Source organism: Pomacea canaliculata, linkage group LG6 (assembly GCF_003073045.1).
Source record: "Pomacea canaliculata isolate SZHN2017 linkage group LG6, ASM307304v1, whole genome shotgun sequence".
Lineage (NCBI taxonomy): Eukaryota > Metazoa > Mollusca > Gastropoda > Architaenioglossa > Ampullariidae > Pomacea > Pomacea canaliculata.
Genome location: NC_037595.1, coordinates 19,207,624 through 19,227,361, shown reverse-complemented (window position 1 = coordinate 19,227,361; position 19,738 = coordinate 19,207,624). Strand labels below are relative to the sequence as shown.

At 39.7% G+C, this 19,738-nt stretch overlaps 2 protein-coding genes and 1 long non-coding RNA gene across 7 annotated transcripts; 1 reads left to right on the top strand and 2 right to left on the bottom strand.

Moving 5' to 3' along the window:
• Positions 1-28: 28 nt before the first annotated feature.
• LOC112567184 (glutathione gamma-glutamylcysteinyltransferase 3-like) lies at positions 29-4,421 on the bottom strand. 3 transcript variants are annotated; one of them, XM_025243779.1, is made up of 3 exons: positions 4,302-4,421; positions 2,856-3,623; positions 29-2,472 (listed from the first exon to the last, which is right to left on the bottom strand). In XM_025243779.1, exons 2-3 carry the CDS (start codon positions 3,604-3,606, stop codon positions 1,706-1,708), a joined length of 1,518 nt encoding a protein of 505 aa, XP_025099564.1. In that variant the 5' UTR covers positions 3,607-3,623; positions 4,302-4,421; the 3' UTR covers positions 29-1,705. The 3 variants fall into 3 exon arrangements, with proteins under 3 accessions (XP_025099564.1, XP_025099562.1, XP_025099563.1); XM_025243777.1 differs by having other exon boundaries at positions 4,250-4,379; XM_025243778.1 differs by lacking the exon at positions 4,302-4,421 and adding an exon at positions 4,119-4,225.
• Positions 4,415-7,364, top strand: LOC112567187. 3 transcript variants are annotated; one of them, XR_003099770.1, is made up of 3 exons: positions 4,415-4,605; positions 5,609-5,766; positions 6,131-7,364. XR_003099770.1 is itself a non-coding variant. In XM_025243784.1 (3 exons), the coding sequence occupies exons 1-3, from the start codon at positions 4,786-4,788 to the stop codon at positions 6,401-6,403; spliced, it is 486 nt and encodes a 161-aa protein (XP_025099569.1). In that variant the 5' UTR covers positions 4,418-4,785; the 3' UTR covers positions 6,404-7,364. The 3 variants fall into 3 exon arrangements, 2 of the variants coding, with proteins under 2 accessions (XP_025099569.1, XP_025099570.1); XM_025243784.1 differs by having other exon boundaries at positions 4,418-4,840; XM_025243785.1 differs by having other exon boundaries at positions 4,420-4,674.
• Positions 7,365-14,170: 6,806 nt separating this feature from the next.
• Positions 14,171-19,391, bottom strand: LOC112566369. The gene is made up of 3 exons (XR_003099572.1): positions 18,337-19,391; positions 14,642-14,756; positions 14,171-14,409 (listed from the first exon to the last, which is right to left on the bottom strand). It is a non-coding gene; the product is annotated as an uncharacterized LOC112566369 (long non-coding RNA).
• Between the last annotated feature and the right edge of the window lie 347 nt (positions 19,392-19,738).

The window sequence follows — 19,738 nt, the reverse complement described above, 5'->3', positions numbered from 1 at the left end:
TTGGATGTGCAATACATGTAAGCATAGCCACATTTACAGCTGATTTATTTTTTGTTTCCAAGAGAACTGAACAGAAATACACCATTCTGAGATAATGGACAGTAGTAATGAATGCAAATGATTGTCAAGATGAAATACTGAAACAGAAGCAAGCCATAAACTGCTTTAAATCCTCTATTTGACAACGAAAGATTTAAAAGAAGTCGAGTACATTCTGCACAAAACACATAAACAGTATTACAGAATAATGTGTTCAAACACACAAAAGACCCAAAACATTTAAAATGCATAATTTAATTACATTTGCAGTAGTAGTATCCTATCTGGAACGCTAAGACATTATCTCTACACACAAAGATATGCAAACGTAAAGTCAGTCCTTCTATATGGATCTGAGACATGATGTGTGACAAACACCACCACTAACAAGATTTAGACATTCGTCAGCAATTGTCTGCACCACATCCTCAACATCAGATGGCCTGATAACATCTCCAATGCAGACCTGTGGGAGAAAACCAACCAAACACCAGGCAGCCAAGACATCAAGAAGCGGAACTGGGCCTGGATCGGTCACACCTTGTGAAAGCCAGCAGACAATTTAGCGTGATAAGCTCTGGGCTGGAGCCCACAGGGTAGACCCAGACAGACATGGAGATCAGTCCCCAACGAGGCGGAGGCAGCTGGCATGACATGGTCCCAACTAAAAAGGGGTGCCCAAACTGGATCCAATGGTGTGATGTAGTTGTGGCCCTATGCTCCACTGGGGGTGACTAGGAACAAGTAGTAGAAGTATTATAAGAGTTTCAGATCTAACAAAAACAATTTTCAACAGCCAACTTTCTGCTATTTCATACTTGAAAAAGACCAGGTATAATAAATATCCTCATCCTCCATTTAACATGATTTCCTAAATCCTTCGAGACATCTGCAAAATTGAATTAAAAAATATAGAATTAAGAAATATATATATCCCATTTCAATGACTTGGGAAAAAAAAAAAAGGAATACTTTTTTGGCAATGTTGTCCATTTTCAAACTAGGTTACAAATGTGCGATATCAGAGCTTTCAGAAAAAGGGTGACCAGAATATATGACTAATGCAAGCACACAGAGTGCATTTTGTGTGGATATATACACACATATATGTAGTAAACATATATAAATAATAAATAAGTGTAGGAACATTAACATCAAGAAAAATTCTGGTCACCACAAAGGAAAAAGTTTACAATCCTTGGAGAAAATTGTTTGAGGAGAAATGGTAGGTGGTGGGCGGAACCAAAGACCAAGTTCTTTTTCTCCAATAAATGTAGTTCTCTTTGTATCAATATAAATTAACTTTTTTGGAGTTTCTTGAAATCAACACAGCATTTTTATACCATAATACACAGAAGAAAAATATACAAAAACAGCATGAATGCATACAATCCAAGTACAGTCACAGTTATGCAATCCTTTGTTCTGATACATAAATGTTGATTACAGAATCATCTCTACTTATTTAAGTTATTTCACTTGGTACAGTTCTGTACATAATTCTGAGAAAGTGCTTTTTGACACCACATAATATCACAGCACATTCTCTCCCCTGTTTTCCTTTGAAATTCACATATGTTAAAAAAAAAAACTTAAAAGACTTTGATCTTGGCAACAGGAGACAAAAATAGAGTTGCTTGAAATAAAAATGGAGAAAAGTCTAAGTCTATACCTTAATTCTATCACATATAACTTTAACTGATCCAGACAGAGATGGTGCATGGAATCCCATAAGCTTTGTCATTTGCCGGCGAAGAGTACTAACCTCATCAAAGAGGTATTTTCCATGAAAACTAAACAGTGTTTGCTGAACCAAAGAGTGCAGTACTCCTCCCAGATTACCAGCAACTTTTCCATGCTGCAATGTATATGGCCAGGACAACAAGAAGATGGCCATCAAATGGGACAAACACACTAGGTTCGTCAAATCACAGCCCTCCAAACTGCATACGGTCATCCGCCCATTGTCAACTGAGGGCTTCTGTGGGTCAACCACTGTGCTATGCCAAACTCCAAAGATATTTTCCAGTTTCTGAACATCTGACTTGGATAGCATACTGACAATGTTGTTGAGTGAAGTAAACAATGGTGTCTTCTCCAGCTCAGCCAGCAAATTCTCAATGATGCACTGCACACGACCTGACTTGTTGCATGTGATGTGTTGTTGAGTGGTTAAGATGAGGTTCTCTTGGGAAAGAGTGCATGCAAACTTCAACATGCCCTCTATTGCTTTTGTCAAAGCTGAATCAAGGGTGAAGCCCTCTGGTTGCTGAAAGGATTGTGTCAAGAGCTGGATCCACATAGAGAGAAAATATTGGATATTCTGTACAGCATCGCTGCTGGAGTTGACACTAAGTCCTTCTGAGACTCTGAAGAGAAGTAAGGACTTTGCATCTTTTGCTGGCCATACCCTTATGTAGCCTCGTTGCAATCCTGTGGAAATCAAAGAATAGTGCTATTAAGATACTAAATAAACCCTCTTAGTAAAAGAAAAGTAACTGATGTTACTAGATGGCCACCTGAGTGATTCATATTTTTTTTTAAAAAGCATGGAATGCATATAGGAATCTGCATGCACCATCTTAGCAACATAACAAGTTTAAGGACAAGAAGACAGTAATATCAGGACAATCATTAAGTTCTTATTCTATTTCTAATTCTTTTATACTTGATACGTTTATGAATTTTTCGAGGAAATGCCACTAAAACTGTAAACAACACTAATTTTTTTAAATACACCACACTTTACTTTTTAAAGAAACTGCACTGGTATAGGGGGAAGAAGAAAAGGATAAAGTTATGTTAGGGAGATTTACCAGTTTCTTTGTCCAATGCCTGCATTGATTGAAAAAGAAGTGTTAGTGGAACCCAATGTGGAGGGTACTTGAATCTTGCTGTGTCCAGAATCAAAACCAGGTCCCTGCCAGGATGATAACCAGACACTGGAGCAAAGTGTCCATCCCCTGTTTGACTCAACACACGTCGTGAATAGGAGACAATGAGAAATGCATCTTCTCTCTGTGTCATGGTTTGTACAGCATCTCGGAAGGCTTTCTCATTTGTTGAGTCATCACACCTTACGCAATCAGTATCCAGTGAATTACAGTTTGCCAGACAAATAAACTGATCAAATGTGATGCCTTGTACTCGCACCAGCTCTGTCGAAATGCAACAGTCTAGCATGTCTTCATGGTACCATTTCCACGGTCCTTTCCACACACGGCCTGGGTCGATCTCCAGTGCATTTAGTGCCATAACGAGGGTAGCCAGCCCGCAGTATGCAGGTTCATCTTGTGTTCGAAACTGTGATGCAAGTCGAAAGTAGCAGTTCATGTAACCCGAGGACAAGGCTTCCATAAAAATTTTCTTCCCCTCCTCTGAAGCAAACGATATACAGGTTTCAGGTAAAGGCCTGCGATAAAATTGTTCTGCAGCTGATAACTTCTTTGGGGAAAGACTTTGAACGGGTTCATTTGCTAATGCCATTGTTTTATGATTTTCTTCCCCCATGCAGTGTACATGTGACTGACATGCTGTCTTGCTGTGACAATTTGCACACGTTGCCATTAATTTTGCAGAAAATCCTGTTGGACAAAACAATACAATATGCTATAGAAAAATACCAAAATAAATTAGGAAATAAAATCCTTTTCATCTTTACCTTGCCAGCCAGTGTTGATATCAAGTACTTTAACAAATCTTTTAGCTTAATGTGTGTGTGAGAGAGAGACAGCCAGAGATGTGTGAAATTCGTGAACTTAAAGAGTAATAGGATGGGATCACCTCAAAAGATGCATCAAAATAAAACTCCTTTTTAAATACTCTACAAGAAAAATCTTACAGCTCAATCTTTTCTGAAAATTCAAACTGCCCAGCTAGCTGGGTATTATTTTGTAAAAGAAATATGCCGTCAAACAGGTTACTTTTTTTTTTTTACAGACCGAGCAATTAAAAACAATCGTTTTCTATTTATTTTCAAACAAAAAATGATTTAATATGCTGCACTGCTCTATATAAAGCATAAAATAAGCAAAGATTCAATGACGTAAAAGTGATTAAGGCATCAAGAAAAGACAGGCCTGTAGTGTGGTGAGGTTATCGCCGGAAGTGAGCTACATGCTTTCACCTCGGGCTATAGTGAAAGTATCTCGGTGCGTCGCAATATGTTAAAACAGAAATTAGTCTGTCAGACCATTTAAAATAAAATTACCCGATTTCGGCGTCAGCAGTCGAACGTTAGTGACAACTGTAAAATGTCTCACAATTTGTCTGTACATCTCATTATCCCAGACAGCAAATATACGTATCTTGAGTATCGGGGTGCCAAGCAATACCGGAAAAGGGACTGTACTCTAATTCTATGGAAGTACTTTCCCCTGAACAGATTCACAGAGACGAGCTTCGGAGATCTTTCCAGATAAGCGCTTTATATATATCTAAAACAGCGTCAAACCACATGTACGACTCCTAATCAGGTGATCTTAATGAAATTCGCAAAGGAAATGCGAAAATACTGTAGGTCACCAACAACAAGAACAAAGCGCAAGATTGGAAGATAAGTTCGAGGTACAACCTTTTCTTCTGTGAGAAGGCGACCATTACTGTCTTGGATGACAGACGTTTTTTGCTGTATTGGTGAGACATGCAGAGATTTCACGTTCTAGTGTAGGTTCCTCTCAGTGCAAGACATGTCTGCAAGAAACAGTATATCGAGAAAAGAAGAAATGGATAATTATTGTCCTAGTGATGATTGTTTTTCATTCGGTGCATCCCAGAGAAGGGCAGATAACAGAGAAAGCTGGTGAGAGTGATAGTATGATCAAGTGTTCATACAGCTAGCCGGGGCTAAATGCATGACCCAAAGAATGTTTCTGAATAGTTTTTTAGCGAGATTTTTGTTTATAACTCTTTGCCGAAAGAAGAATATGTTTTAGCTGATGGAGTGTTTAGATTCAAACTACGATTTGTTAATCCCTGTCATCTGCGGCACATTCTTCCTCCTTCCTCCTTTCTTCTCTCTAAAGAAAGGGGGTAGTCCGGTAGCGCAACTGTTAACTAATACAGTGAAAGTTGGCTCTCTTGGGTTCAGATCTCGTCTCGGGCCCGCTGTTCTTTCTCTTTGTGTGTCATCTGTTTACAGGACTGGTTGCCTTGTCTTGATATAGCCTTAGTTGCTGACTCGGAGTAAAACACCGATTTATCCCCTCCCCCCTTCCACCTTCCTGTCTGACAAAGAGAAGTCGAAAGTCTCCTGAAGAGATCGTGCATTCAGCCTGCTGTGTGCTGAGGAGTACAGTGCTGCATGTACTGTTGACAGTGACTGTAACGAGGACATGCACGCATGTAACATCTTATCAAAGCACTTAAAAAAAGCACTCCCGAAATAACGTTTCAAAAAGAAAAAAAAAAAGAAATATCAGTGCCCCGCCAATCCCTAGACAACACAAGTGCACACCTGCCTCTACACACATGCATCCAGTTCCCACTATTATCCTTCATACCACACACACCCAGTATCATTTTGGTCCCATGATTCTGCCTTTGTTGTGACTGACTCATCCGTTTGCAGTGACTCGCCTAGTGACTGGACTTATAAGCATATTGTGCAGCAAAGTGCAGCAGTACATTTCCCTGCTGGTGTGTCGACGTACCAGATGGCTTCACTGTTCTGCGTTGTTCTCTTGTTCTCTCCTTGCTCTTGCTTCTGAGCGTTCAGGTGCTGTCGAGGTGAGGAAACTAAAGTAGCATCATTCACAACTGCGGCCGTCTGCAGCATTATACTTTCTATAATATTATCCATTTCTTTTTAGTTTTTCTAGGAATGTAGTTCTGTTTGGGCTTTTTGTGTACAGATTGTCTTGTAGACTATTTTTTATTGGACGTTTCATAGTCTTTTTTGTTAATGTATATGTTTTGTGGTATTAATTGCTGCAGCACTAAAGTAAGCATAACTTGTTCTTGTTCTCGATATCGGCCTTCTTCTTCTTCCTCGTCGTCGCTTCCAGAATGCTCACATTTAAAAAAAAAATCTGTTTGACAGTACACCTTCGCTTTCCCATTCATTCTTTTTTTTTTCTTGTGACGTCATCAGATAACGGTGGCTTCACCCCACTGTGACCCCCGGGTCGACCGACGCTTCGAAGGGTGCCCTGAAGGGTACTGCTGCGTGAGGGACGAGTATGTCCCCTCCTTCGTTTACTGCAAGCGCCTGGGCCACGTAGACGACAACTGCACCACCCGTGACTCTGAGTCTGGGTGTCCGTGTTTGGCCGGTCTGACCTGTCACCCCAACGCGCAGAGCGCCACCTTTGTGTCGATGTACGGTCGCTGCCACAATACAACGGACGTCGTCCATTCAGTCTAAGGAAACCTTCCAGTCGAGCTTATACCAACATTCCTTCTATGTGGTACCAAGACTGAAATTCACTCCATACAGGTCCTCTGTATCAAAGTCCTAATCAGGGTGACAAGAAATAAATCTATGAATGCGGCATGTAACATTTACTGGGTTGGGGTTAAAGGTAGGGTTAAGGGACAGTTTTGTAAAGCATTTTATTAACTAAAAGAAGCACTGTTGTATATAATATGTAGCTCTCGATACAATCACTATGACTTATAGAGGCTTAGTCTAAACTGCCACAACAGTTAGTCAAAAGACACGAGACCTTGTATGGGATGGATTCCCCGTCGGCGCCCCTTAGAGACCCTTGTTCATGAACCTGAGAAATCGACCTGCCAACGGACTGAGACCTCAATCCTAACATCATTTAAACACAGTGGGATGGTGGTATATCATGTGGCAGCCCCCTTGTAATGTGGTAGATAATGTAGCTTTTGCAGTATATATGTATAGAGCAAAATGTTTAATTTTCATTTCATTTCGGATTCAAGAAATAGCTTCAATGGTGAGGGTCTTAACCTTAAACTGTAAATGTACTTCATCATTCAACTGCTCAGATGGCAAGATGACGCTTAGAACAACCAAATTTCTTCAGATTTAAAGATTAGTTTGTAGAACACAAAGGAATTCTATTGTAATTATCTTTCTTCTCTTCATTTATCAGCTGTTTCGGTTTTCAGTGTTTGATTTGAATCTTACAAAGTGCTTTAATTGATTAGCTTTATTTTGTATTATAAGAACGCATGTTCGACATTTTGCAACAAAAATAAAAACAACTGAAGTTGAATTTTTTCATTCATTGATTTTTGTGAGCGATGCCATATTTTATTATTGTGGGCTGCTGCGCTGAAGCAGTTAATTTGTTTGTGAACTGTATAAAATAAAGAATCTTTGTTCAAGGAATAAAATTATTTGCTTCATTTCAGTGGTGGTATGTCTTTTTTATTCCTGTGAACGCTGTTGAGTTTTAACGCAATGTGTTATGAGTTATTTCGATCAACCACCCGAGTAATTAATCAGCCAATAAATAAATAAAATAAATTCATCCATTAGTTAACATATTAAAAGGAAACTCTCTAAGAGCTTGATTAAAAATACTCATGTTGACTGATGGACAGAGTGACATTTATAATATATATTATATATTTTAAATATGCACGTTGGTGGTCAGTTAGAGAGACAGACAAACATATTGTTCGGAAGGGGGCAAACATATTGTCTGGAAGGAGAAGATTAAGTGATAAGGACGACCGAGGACGTGACCCCAGAGAGGCACGATCCACCACGTGACCTTCTCATAAAAGCGCAGTAAATGTCAGTTTTTATCATTTCAGAAATCATGGAACCTTTTGAGTGTCGAGTGATTTTTCCTCTACTAGCAGCATTCCTCTGTGTAGCTGTATGTCGTGGGCAGGTCAGTGGTCTATCAGCTTTTGAAAATGTGGTTCAAGATTATCTAAACTTTGCTTAACGGGGGGGAAAAAAATCTGACCCCGTTGTTTTAGTCCCTTTTATAACACCTCATTGTTATGAACTGTATTTCTTGTTATTTCCACCGAACGTCGAGTTTAAGCAGTTGAGGTACTGAGAAAACATTACTAGCAGAATTCTTAATGTTTAGCTGTGATCCCTGTGTTAGGATGGTGTACCCAGGCCTGATGGGGGGAGGGTGTAACTGTGAAGGGGCCGGACCTTGGTCAATGGATTTTTTCCTTCTTCTTTTCCATTTCTTTTAAAGAGAGGTTGACCTAACGTTCCTCACTCTGGTGATTTTTTTCTATACTGCGGAGTACTACAAGTCTAATCCTTTAATGCAGTGATGCCCAACCTTTTTCGGCCTGCGGGCCATATCCATTTCGGACAGCCGTGTCGCGGGCCATATGCATTTCGGACAGCTGTGTCGCGGGCCACTTCACCGCAAAAAATACAAAAAAGAAAAAAAAATAGAGCAGATACCATTTTTTATTAGAAACAAGTTGTACTTACCATTAATTATGTAGTAATTAGTGAGATATTTGAAGTTGTTTACCCGAAACCAACTTCTGAATGTCCGGCCTCATCGTAGAGACACCAAGTCTGAGAACTGAATCGAAATGTTTGTCCATCGAAAAAAAAGATTGGGAAACGCCCCTACGTGGGGATAAATACTTCTTCCCTTTTTTCGTTGTTCTTTCTGTTTTTTTTTAAAATTATTTTTATTACTAACATGCCGATTTCCTGCACTGTGGGCAGAAGTTTCGAGGTGCGGATGGCACCGCGTCGCGGGCCGGATATGGCCCGCGGGCCGTAGGTTGGGCATCCCTGCTTTAATGTATTTTTTTTTCTCCTTTGCTAACCACTAACAACTCTATGTTTAAGTAATGATGTAGATCCTTGTGCACTTGTCCTCGTGTTTGCAGTATATATCTACGTTACTGAATGAAATGTAGATACAATGAAATTGTAAGCACACTATTATATAACTGGAAAATAATTTACGATACAATTACAAGGAACCCGGAGAGATCGTTTACACCTGGACCCGTGCTGGCTCTCGGCGGCCATTGGTGTACTCCAAAACACAAAACAAAAACAAAAGACAAAAAGTCTTATTCTCACACACATCCCACCTTAAACACAGTTCTTAGATGCTCGTTTTTTGGTTGTTTTTTGTTTTGTTTTTGTTAGTTGATCTTCGCTTTCTTTAATTTCTTTCTCTTCTGCTTATTCTCTTCCAGCGCCTCTTCTATCATCTTTTAAATTAAATTCAGATTTTGACCTTCTCGTATATCCTCGTCTGGAAGATTCCATTATCTGTGACATGATGAAGACGTTAAACGTACACTTAAGTGACACTAGGGGCATTGGGGTCACCTGACACGGGAATGTCACATGAAGTTTCCACGAAAAGTCTTGATTCGCACATTGTGTGTCATGGTTGCAAGACACTTTTCATCTTCTCTTGTGGCTGCATGATATTGTTCACATGCAATGATGGTTGCAGGATACGATCCAGATGCACTGTGACCCTCACGTCAACCACCGCTTTGACGCATGTCCTGCAGGGTACTGCTGCGTGCGTGACGAGTTCCTCCCCAGCTATGTCTACTGCAAGAGGATCGGGAAAGTTCAGGACCCATGCACTACTCACATCAGCGAGTCGGAATGCCCGTGCCACGAGGGTCTCAGGTGCAGGGGCAACGTGGAGAGTCCCACCTTTACGTCATTGTACGGGAAATGCGTCAACGCTTCGCACACTTCCGGTCACGTGTAAAGAGCTTGATCGCAGGCGCGACCAATCACAGCTCGCCGAGCAGGCAGCTTTCAACCAAGAAGACTTCAACAGAGAATGATTTTTGAGTGATCGGGTATAATGACTTGTGATCCATTTTCATAGTTTCGTTATTAAACGACAAAGATGGATGTATGACATTGTGAGTGATCACTTCATTCTCACTCGCTTTTAATTATTGTTCTTGACATTTTTTTGTCTTATTCTTCATTGGATTAGCTCCAGTCAGAAGAAGCTCTTTTGTGTGAGAGAGTGCGTTTTGTAAGCTTTCACAAAAATGTTCGTTTATGAAAGAAAATGCGTCGTGCGTAAATTACGATAATGATAATCATTACTGCCCGTTTTTGTGCTAACAAGGATTGCAATGATTCACGTTGTGCACGTCACATCCTGGCAACCAGACTGACATGAAATGTTGTCAGTTTATTACACTGCTGATTGTTATGAAATGGAGATCATACTTTAATGTTTTTGAAATACTGTTTGCTTCTGTGTTTATAAAAGGAATATCTATGAAAAGCTTGTGTCAATGATGTAATGTACTTCAGGATTTAGTCTCCCCAGAAAGCAACTTTAGCAGACGGCATTACCTACTTTTAGGTGCCACCCGAATTCTATACAGCTGCCTTTCGTAATGATCTTTCCAAGCCAGAACTGGCACGTCCACTGTTACAAACCTGGCATCCTTGAACTCCCCTAAAGACCAGCATTATACTAACAAAAGCGAAATGATTTTCTCTTCTTGTAAAAAGCAAAGCAAGTATGTTTACAAGTAAATAATTCAAGTACAGTAGATGCCTTTGGTTCTGGCTGAAGGTCACTGATTCTACAGTGGTAGGGGTTGTGGGAAAGGATGAACTACAGGGCTGTTAGTAAAGACAGACTTAAAAAGATGCAGACAGACATCAAGTGTTGTGAGAGAAATACCAAGCGGAATGTATGCAACACAACAGCAGCTGGACAAGCTGTGACCAGAAGTAGTGTAGCCTTGAAAGATAAGGAGATAAGATGTACGGGTATACAAGAACTATGAAAAAGTTGAGGTTGGGTTTATTTCATATGTGCAGTCTATGTTGTAAATTTACAAACAAAATAAAGCGGAGGAAGAGGACAACAAGAAAATCAGAGAGAAAATCCTAAACAACAGCAAAAACAACACACAATCAACAATAAAGACAAGAGGAAGAATACTAAGAACAAGAACACAATAGCAAAATGTTCTGACACAGGAGAAATTCAGTGCATAATAATACATTCTCTCAATGTAACTGTGTCCTGAAGCTCAAATGCCCTCCTTCCTTTATGGGCATAAAGGTCCTTTTTAACTTTGTAAATATCATCAATGTCGGCAAAATAGTTTGTGAAGGTCACAAAACAGCAAACGTTTAGAGGCAATAGAATGTTTCAGCTAAGATAACAAATAACACGGCTGACATGTCTGATGTAGCCGATGAGAGCATCGTGAGTGGTTGCCTTCAAAAGAAAGTGTAGTTTTAAAGTTTTATTGTGAGCGAATTCAAACAGGTTTACTTTACACAATAAATTCGGTCACTGAACGCCATTGTGTACTCACTTATTGTTCATTCCACTATCACTAGGTTTGTTGTGCAGTCACCTGGCATGGTTTTTTTAACATTTTAAGTTCAAAATTTGGAGACCAGCCCACATACAGGAAAACTTAGCCCACCCATGCACACTTGGCTTTGTGTTCTCAACAGGGCGTTCAGTCCTGACTGCTGGAGTTACTTGTGGTTTAAGGTCTTCGCAAAAGGTTTTAATTCGAGTACTATCAGCGTACAGCTCTAAGAAAAGTATGCTTCTATAATAAAAATACATGTAAAGAAAACAATAGATAATGATAAATATCTTGATCTGGTTCTGCAGGTTGTCAAGCCTGCACAAAAAACCCCCACAAATCTGCCGTTCCTATCACGACTGGCTGAATATTGTGTCTTGATCTTATCAGTTTCTAGGTGCAGACAAAATAATGTGTACACCTTCTGATTAAAAAAAAATCCAAAGCCTTGCCTTATCTTTCACTGAAACTTATATTTAACATGCATTTTATTTTTAAAAATTGGCAACAGACGAGAAAATGGAGTCATCGTCAGTTGTCCTAGCAATTGTCGGTATGAATCTTCTCATACTATGCTCAGCACAGGTGAGAGCTTTGCGAATAATCTCTGATGTTGTATTTCCCTTATCTTTTGAGTGAGGTAGGTGAAAAAGATTACTTTGAAGTGAATAAACAACAAGACACAACTATTTTTTCCCACTCATTTGCTTGACGCATGCGCACAATGTCTTTTGAAAATGTTCCACAAACAGGTGACCGCTTCGACGAAGTCACTATTGAGCAGTGGACAAAAGCGAACCGTTTGTAGTGCAAACATTGCAAAGTTAATGAATGTTTTAAATTTTATTTGAATACACATTTTTCCCACTCTCTTGTTGTGGACAGCTTGTTCGCATGTGTGTGTGTGGTAGAGGTGAAGGTTTGGTAGACTACAATGTGTCCTGTATCCTCTCTTGCCACATGCCAAGCACAGGAGTGGCAACAATACATTCGTGGGGCAGGAAAACGCAATCAAAATCATTGATAATGTTTATATATTTCTATATAACGATTTTTAAACATATTTTTTATTAAATTTTAATTTTTTTTTATTTATTCCGTGAGTTTGACATACCGCTATGTATAGAGGTGTACTGCTTAATTCCAAAAATTGCTTCTAATGCTGCAGCAAATGAATGAAGTAATTTCCACATTTTGTGAATTCAAATCCTCTCGTGATGGAACAGCTAGATTCTGAGATTTAGAAAAAGGAAAGAAAGAAATTAAAAAACAAGACAAGAAAGAAAGAATATTGAAAAAATCTGCTCTTCTCTTCAGGATACAATAGAGATGCACTGTACTCGAAGGGCTGACCACCTAAATGAAGGTTGTCCCACGGGTTACTGTTGCGCAGTGGACGAGTTCGATTCCGCCTATGTCTACTGCAAGAAGATGGGCGCTGCAGGAGAAGCATGCAGAAGAGAAGTTTCCCCGAGTGATTGCCCTTGCCAGAGTGGTCTGACGTGTCAACCAACATTGCTACCGCCATGTTTGTGTCTCTGTATGGAAAATGTGTCCTTGCCTCTGACATCGGCTAAACACACATAATGGCGCTGAGGGTGCCAAGTCATTGTTGTATGAATGTGACATCATTTGTACATGGCACGTGACTGTAAAACTCACAACACTTTCTAGAATGTGTTTATTCTTTTTCAAGGTAGTACATTAGCTCATTTTTTTTTCTTTCTTTCATTCTTTCTTTTAAATTTAGATAAGAGTTTTTTTTTACTACGATAAAAAAAGATATAGTCGCTTTGCCTTTTTAATTGGAAATATATTTGCGTGAATGTGTGTGTATAACACACTCTCTCTCTCAGCTCTCTCTTCCTTAAATATAATTGCATAAGGTCTCTTCTCACTCAGTCTCACCATATATACTCTTAGTAACACACACAAAGACATAGACCCCTCATATCTAAGTATGAGCGTTCAAGTATAACGTTTTAAATGCAACACAAAAACCATTTTATTGCGCTTTTTTTCTTTTTTTTCTTCTTCTAACTTTATTAACATTATCATTAAGTCATTAGATAGAAAGAAATCAACATTTATACTCACCATGATAAAAAATTAGTTTAATTTTTCGGGCAGGTAAGAAAAGAAACTATTATTGAAAACTATATTCAATACACACCTTTATTGCTACAAACCAAGTCAGTAAGGAAAATAAACCCGTCCTTGGCTTGACGCTAAATGTGTGAGACACTAAATGTGTGAATACAGTACACTTCTGCTAAGATAATTTATGTAACTGATGTTATACACAGCACAGAATATTCCAAGTTGAGTGTGGAATAGGTATAAAAAAATAAACAAAAGAACTAGCTACTCACTATGTCAAATATTCATTATGCAATGAGAAACTATAGAGATGGCTACTCAGGCACGTGACCCTTAAAAACAGTGTTCACACTCACAAACACACACCCACACAAAGTTTAAGAAAAAGCAATGTCCAATAACCTATTGGAACTGGGCCACTGAATTCTAAATAAATGTCTAGTCAATGGAAGGGAAGGCGAAGCCATTTTTTTTTCTTTTCCCCATCTTTTACCTCACTCGATAAAAGCCATCTGCTGGCTGGGAACAGATAGTGCTTCATTCACGGTAGCCCCAAACACGTCTCGGTCTACTCCCATCTGGGAAAACGAGGGTGCGAGCTGAATGCTGCCGGTCTAGCAATCAGATAAGCTGGTAATATTTCATAAGGATTTCATCTGACTAAGTATTAGCATCCAGCTAGCTCGACCGCGCATCCGACTTTGGAAAACGTTAGAGAAACACATTTCTTGCGTAGTCCTTGTGTATTAACCCATGCAGAAGATACAAGAAAAATTTTTTTTTTCTTTTCTGAAGGTTGCCAGCACGTTTAGTCGAAGACATTAGTCTGGAACAGCTACGTTTTCCGTGGAAGTCTTTTACAGTAGCCAAAGGTCTGATAGCTCTCCATGGCACAGTGGAGTCCGGGCTTGCAGTCACACATGTAGTCCTCTGGAGAGCGGAGGCAAAGAGCATCCTCTCCCAGAAGAGATTCGCACTTTGTTCCCACCAGGGCGCTCTTGCTGGGGTCTTGTAGGTGATGACCTATCGAGAAAAAAAGTTGCTGATGACCGAGAACACATTTGCATGACAATGCTGGGAGCTTTAAGCGCTTTCAAAAAAGATATGGCTTGAAGGGTGTTATGTCACTTTTGCAGTGGTCTTTAATACAATGGCAAATTTTTATAAGGTTCTATCTATCTACACACACTCTCTCTCTTTTTAACTATAGCTCAAACCCTTTCGCAGACAAAATAAAGTTCTATTTCCTCCCTACATGTTTGACGCAGCAATGAAGATCAGGGCAGGAAGTATTGTTTCCAAGAACACAGCTGTCCTTCACTTCGAAAGCAACATCAGCAGAAGTGTGCAACAGGAATGGAGCCCAACGCCTAAAAAAAGAAAAACTGATTGAAATTAGACCTGGTGGAGACCGTCATGGGAGTTGTTTCCCTTCTATTTCGTTTTTAACTTTAGGAGGGGAGGTAAAGACTTCTTGTTCGGCCATTTAGTCTGTCGTTTTCTTTGTTCTTCAACGAAGCCTATTTTTTCAACTGTCTGGATCTTTTAGTAGCAAGATCATTATTCGGACATTTTAGAGAATTTGTCTTTCTTAGATGGTTTTTGAGAAAAAAAAAAAACATTCTGCTTCAGAGGACTTAAGGAAATTCTAAATGCAGGTACTAAAAAAAAAAAAAAGAAGAAACTTGAGGCTGGCTTACGAGAACAAATTTAACTGGAGTCGTTAACTAGAATAACAAAGCTGGAGAACATCAGGTGTGTATATATATACTCTTGAAAACATTATCCATCGATCTGTCTCTCCGGTTTATTTCATGTGTTCGCGAGTACTGCTCACATTTGTTTTTATATGAGTTGTTTACTGCCGAGCCCTAAGCTCTTCTTCCAAGTACAGTAAAGAAACCTGAATAGAAGGCGCGCGAGGCAAAAAGCTGGAAATCAATGAGAGTGTCTCTGCTAAAGGGCAGGGGTGGATGTTTGGTCGATTGCAGGGACATGATTTGGATGGAAGGATGGGGAATGTGCTGCTTGCGAGAGGAGGGGTTGGGGTTGGACATTACACGGACGAAGAGGGGGGGGGATGTGTGTCAGTTCTCTCCCCTGTAATACCAATATCAATCCCCAACATTGCAGGCTGGCATCTCCTTGCCTTAGTTTTGTCAGACCTTCCTATAATTTGTAGCCAAGCCAGGAGTACCAACATTGCGTGTGACCTACAGAGAGACATCATCATGTTTTCAAGATAGTTTTTATTGATTTAGATGTATTTGGTACAGAAGTCTCTAGAGAGCTTATTATAAAGAAACTACTATAAAAACATGAGCTGGAAAACTCGGAGAAGGAGAGAACATAATGGTGAGCACGCAGAAGTGTCCAGGTTCTTTGATTTACGTACTTTCATGAGTTCACCTGCTCCAGAGTGGTAATTCTGTAAAACAAACATATTTCTAATGTTCAAGACATTTTTTAGTTGTAAAAAGGAAAATATTAGAGGAATTTTTTTTTAAAGGAAAGACAGCAGCTAGCCTACCCAGCTGTGATGGACAAAAGAAAGAATCATCTCAAATTTATACAGAAGCAAAGGCACAAGCTCTTTACCGGTAGAGGCAAACGAGTTAAAGTAAATAAAAATCCCAGGCAACTGCCAAGCTTGAGGATGCAGTAACTGTAAGAGGATTTGACGATCAAATCAGATTCAATAGATGGAGGAAGCAGCAAAACTTAATGGTGAGGGCCCGCAGTGGGAACCTGATTTATCAGGGGTAGTAGAGACTGTTGAGAGGGATGGGCTTCACAAAACACAGCGAACCAGTTTCGTTACAACCAGACCTTTCACGTTTTAATTTCTTCGGTAAAGGATGGACCAGAAATCTGTTCAAGAGCAACTTGAATTTAATATTTAATGCTCTCTTAAGAATCTATTTTCAAGAAAAGTTTTCTCAAGCAGCACTTTGATATAAATCGTACAAAATATCTTAAAACAGCCTTCAAAATAAAAAAAACTTCACTGTCGGTTTTTGTGTGAATTCTTGATAATCAGTCTTATTTCGCTTATCTAAGGAGCAGGTCGACTCGAGTAAGTTTAGTCTCAATAGTGAAAACTTTCAATACCTCACACATACTCAGGCTAGAGATCTGTCTTTGTTGAGGTGAAAAACTTGGGCTAAACTTCAAGTCCGACTTCACATGAAACAAGCCTGAGGGGCTCGATCAAAGAAGCCCATGAAATTGTATGCATAACTCCAACAATAAAAAATGGAATCGCTCTAAAAGCCTGTAACTTTAGACTAGGAGGGCAATCATTTCAAAGGCTGAACAACTCTAAATGCTGAAGACAACATTCATAGGAAAAGAGATCTGTTGACATCCATACGCGAGTTTTTGAAAGGTCTTCTGGAAGGAGCAATTAGTGCAATCCTTTCATGCAAATTTACTTGTTACCAGGACAACCTGATGACGGGACCAAGTATTGTCTTGTGATTGTGTCCGTGACTCTCTGCCTTTCCTCTCTGACTTTGAAATGTTATCGTAGTCCAATTTTTTATTTAATTTGTTGTATGCTGGTGGTACTTGCTATAAATTCTATATATTTTGTTGATGATTGCAAATTTGTATTGCTATTGTGTTGTATACACCCTTATATGCAAATATTTTAAATTTATCTCTCGATATCTCACATCTCATTCCACTTTTATTCATCTACTCGTGTTTGTCTTTCTGTCTTAATAATTTTTTTGAGTATTTCTCATATCTCTTTGTGTTGGAAGAAAAATTTTAGCTAAATTCTTCCGAGTCATGAGCAGTCGTCCATGTTTTCAGTTACTTTATTTCAGCATTGAAAGCTTCCAGCCATTTTCCCACTAAAACCCTCTTCAGGTGACAGCACATTGTAACTAATCATCATGATATTAAGAGGCAGTAAAAGGATTTTTTTTTAAACTGCATTGCTGGGCTGAAAGCGTGTAATTGCATCCGTTTTCATGTCCAAAATCTGCGGCCGTTAAAGGTGCATTAGATTGCCAGCCTAACTGCTTTCAGACCTCTTCTGTGCTCCTTTTAAGCAGAAGAACCCCGGGTGCTCTTTCACGCTGAAAGAACTCAGCCATAGTTTAAGATGCCAGCCTGGCGATGCCTTTCCTGGTGTCAGACCGTAAAAGTGCAATATTCGTTCTTACAAATTTTTTGCAGCCTCAAGCAAGGAGAAAGTCTATCTGAAGGACACATTATCTTTCCTAGAGACAGACAGAAAATGGTCTTCCTAGCTTGTATAATTGTTTCTCTGTGCTACAACATTCTGAAGGCTTGTCCTCAAGCTGCACACAAGACCCTGTAAAGTGTCACTTGTAATCCTGCAGGCAACATGTCTTACAGAAGCCATGCAGAAAGCAGAGAAATTAAAACTTAATGGAGAAGGACAGGAAGCTTTTGTCTGGGAAGCTTGTCGGAACACTTTGTCATGATATTTCTATTTTTAGCTTCAAACATCAAGAAGAAGAACAATGCATGATTTAACAAGATCTGGTTTTAAAAAATTACAAAAACTTGTCAGTACAGTGGGTGTCATGACAGCAGATGACATGACAAAAGGTGATGTTTGTCAATTGGTAACATTAAAAATATATTCTGCAGCAAGGCGACTGGTTTTATTTGCATGTAGAAATGAGGCTATCATGATGAAACCTATCAGATATATTCATTTTGTTTTTATCTAGTTTTCTCTGTCGAGCTTTTTACTTCAACTCTGCCCATCGTATTTATTCATTTACTTTTTTCATTCCTCTCTCTATCTATATAGCTAAACAGTGAAGACACACAAGGTGTTTCAATGCATATTTTTGCTTTTCAGCCACAGCGCTGATTATAAACTACGTTTACTATCACAAATATTTATGTAGATATTTATAAATAGCACAGAGAAAAATATCGAAAGAAAGTAGTTGGCTGTCTTACCGCCAAAGAAACAGTCGCAATCAATAGCAGCCTCCTGTTGACTGTGAAGAGCAGAACAACACACAGACAATCTCCCACTGACGACATGGTTACGAGTTTACTCTCTGGTATCAGGTAACTTTTGCATAAAACTGTCCGCAAATATAACTTGTTTGATCAAAATTTATTCTTCCTTCTGCAGAAGATTATCCGAAATGTTTTACTCTAAGCTTTGGTCTTTCTCTGGCTCCACATTTATGTTGTTGTAGCTGCATGAAAAGTCATGTTATTTCGTCTGTCGACAATTTCCGAAGCCACTAACAACAGATTTTCTTGTGTTGGAAACAAGGTCAGTGCCATATAATCCTTGAATTGATTGGAATCCACATTACCATTTTTCTGCGCATCGGAGACTCAGACCAAAGCTTTTTGGGGAGATAAGCACTAGTATTCTTCCCCTGTCATCTAGCTTTACTTCCCTTTCAGGCGAGGGAAGAAGCCGCAGACGGATGTTTCACAATAGTTGTCCACCTCTAGATACTCATCCCCCAAGCCGTCTGCACGTGCGCAAACACGGAGCTGTGCTAATCCTGATATTTTCAGGAGCTTGGAAACCGGAGAATTCTGAGAACTCAGCACTGAAGTCTACCTCGTAGGAAGAAAAAGTTTCTCTGCAAACACAGACTCGGCACCAATAGGAAGTTCAGCCTCCCCCCGCCGGCACAAAGACGGAGTTTGGCTGGACTGCCACGAAAGGAAAGTTTCCATTCAGAAAAAAGTGCTGCGGGCATTAATTTCTGCGTGATCTGGCGAAAGATATCTACGCTGCATTTTTGTGCAATGCCGAGGGTTGTGGCTGGAGCCGTTGCAGCCAGGTTCATTGTCGATATACAGGCAGCAGGCCGGCAGACTTTGTTCACTCGTTTCCTACCCGCGCCGAGCTGTCGTCGAGAGGCTGACCGACAGACACGCCATCCGACAACTGCTTTCCTTGACGATGAGCCAGTGATGCACGCAGGAGAACATCGCCGCCAACCGCATCGGGAGGCAGCCCCAGTCTCTGTGAACAAGAATCGAAGTTCATTTCTAGTGATCGCTTTTCAAAGGAATGTTAGATTACTTTTGACGAAAAACTGTCTTCGGTATTGATTCTTGATACTGGTCAGGGTTGTCTGTGAGATAGAAAATGAGTAGATTTTCTTAAATTATTAAAACGCTTGTGTTATAATTCTACCAAGATCTTTTTTTTCAAACACAGTTCTGGTGGATTAAGCATGTGTGCGCAAGTCTGTATGCATGTGCGCAGAAGAGAAAAAAAAAAAGAGAGAAAGGAGATCTGTCTCATCTGACGGGTTAACGGCCCTTTACAACTGAAAGAAAATTCATCGGTTCATCCAATTTGCAGATGGTCAGAAAAGGTGAC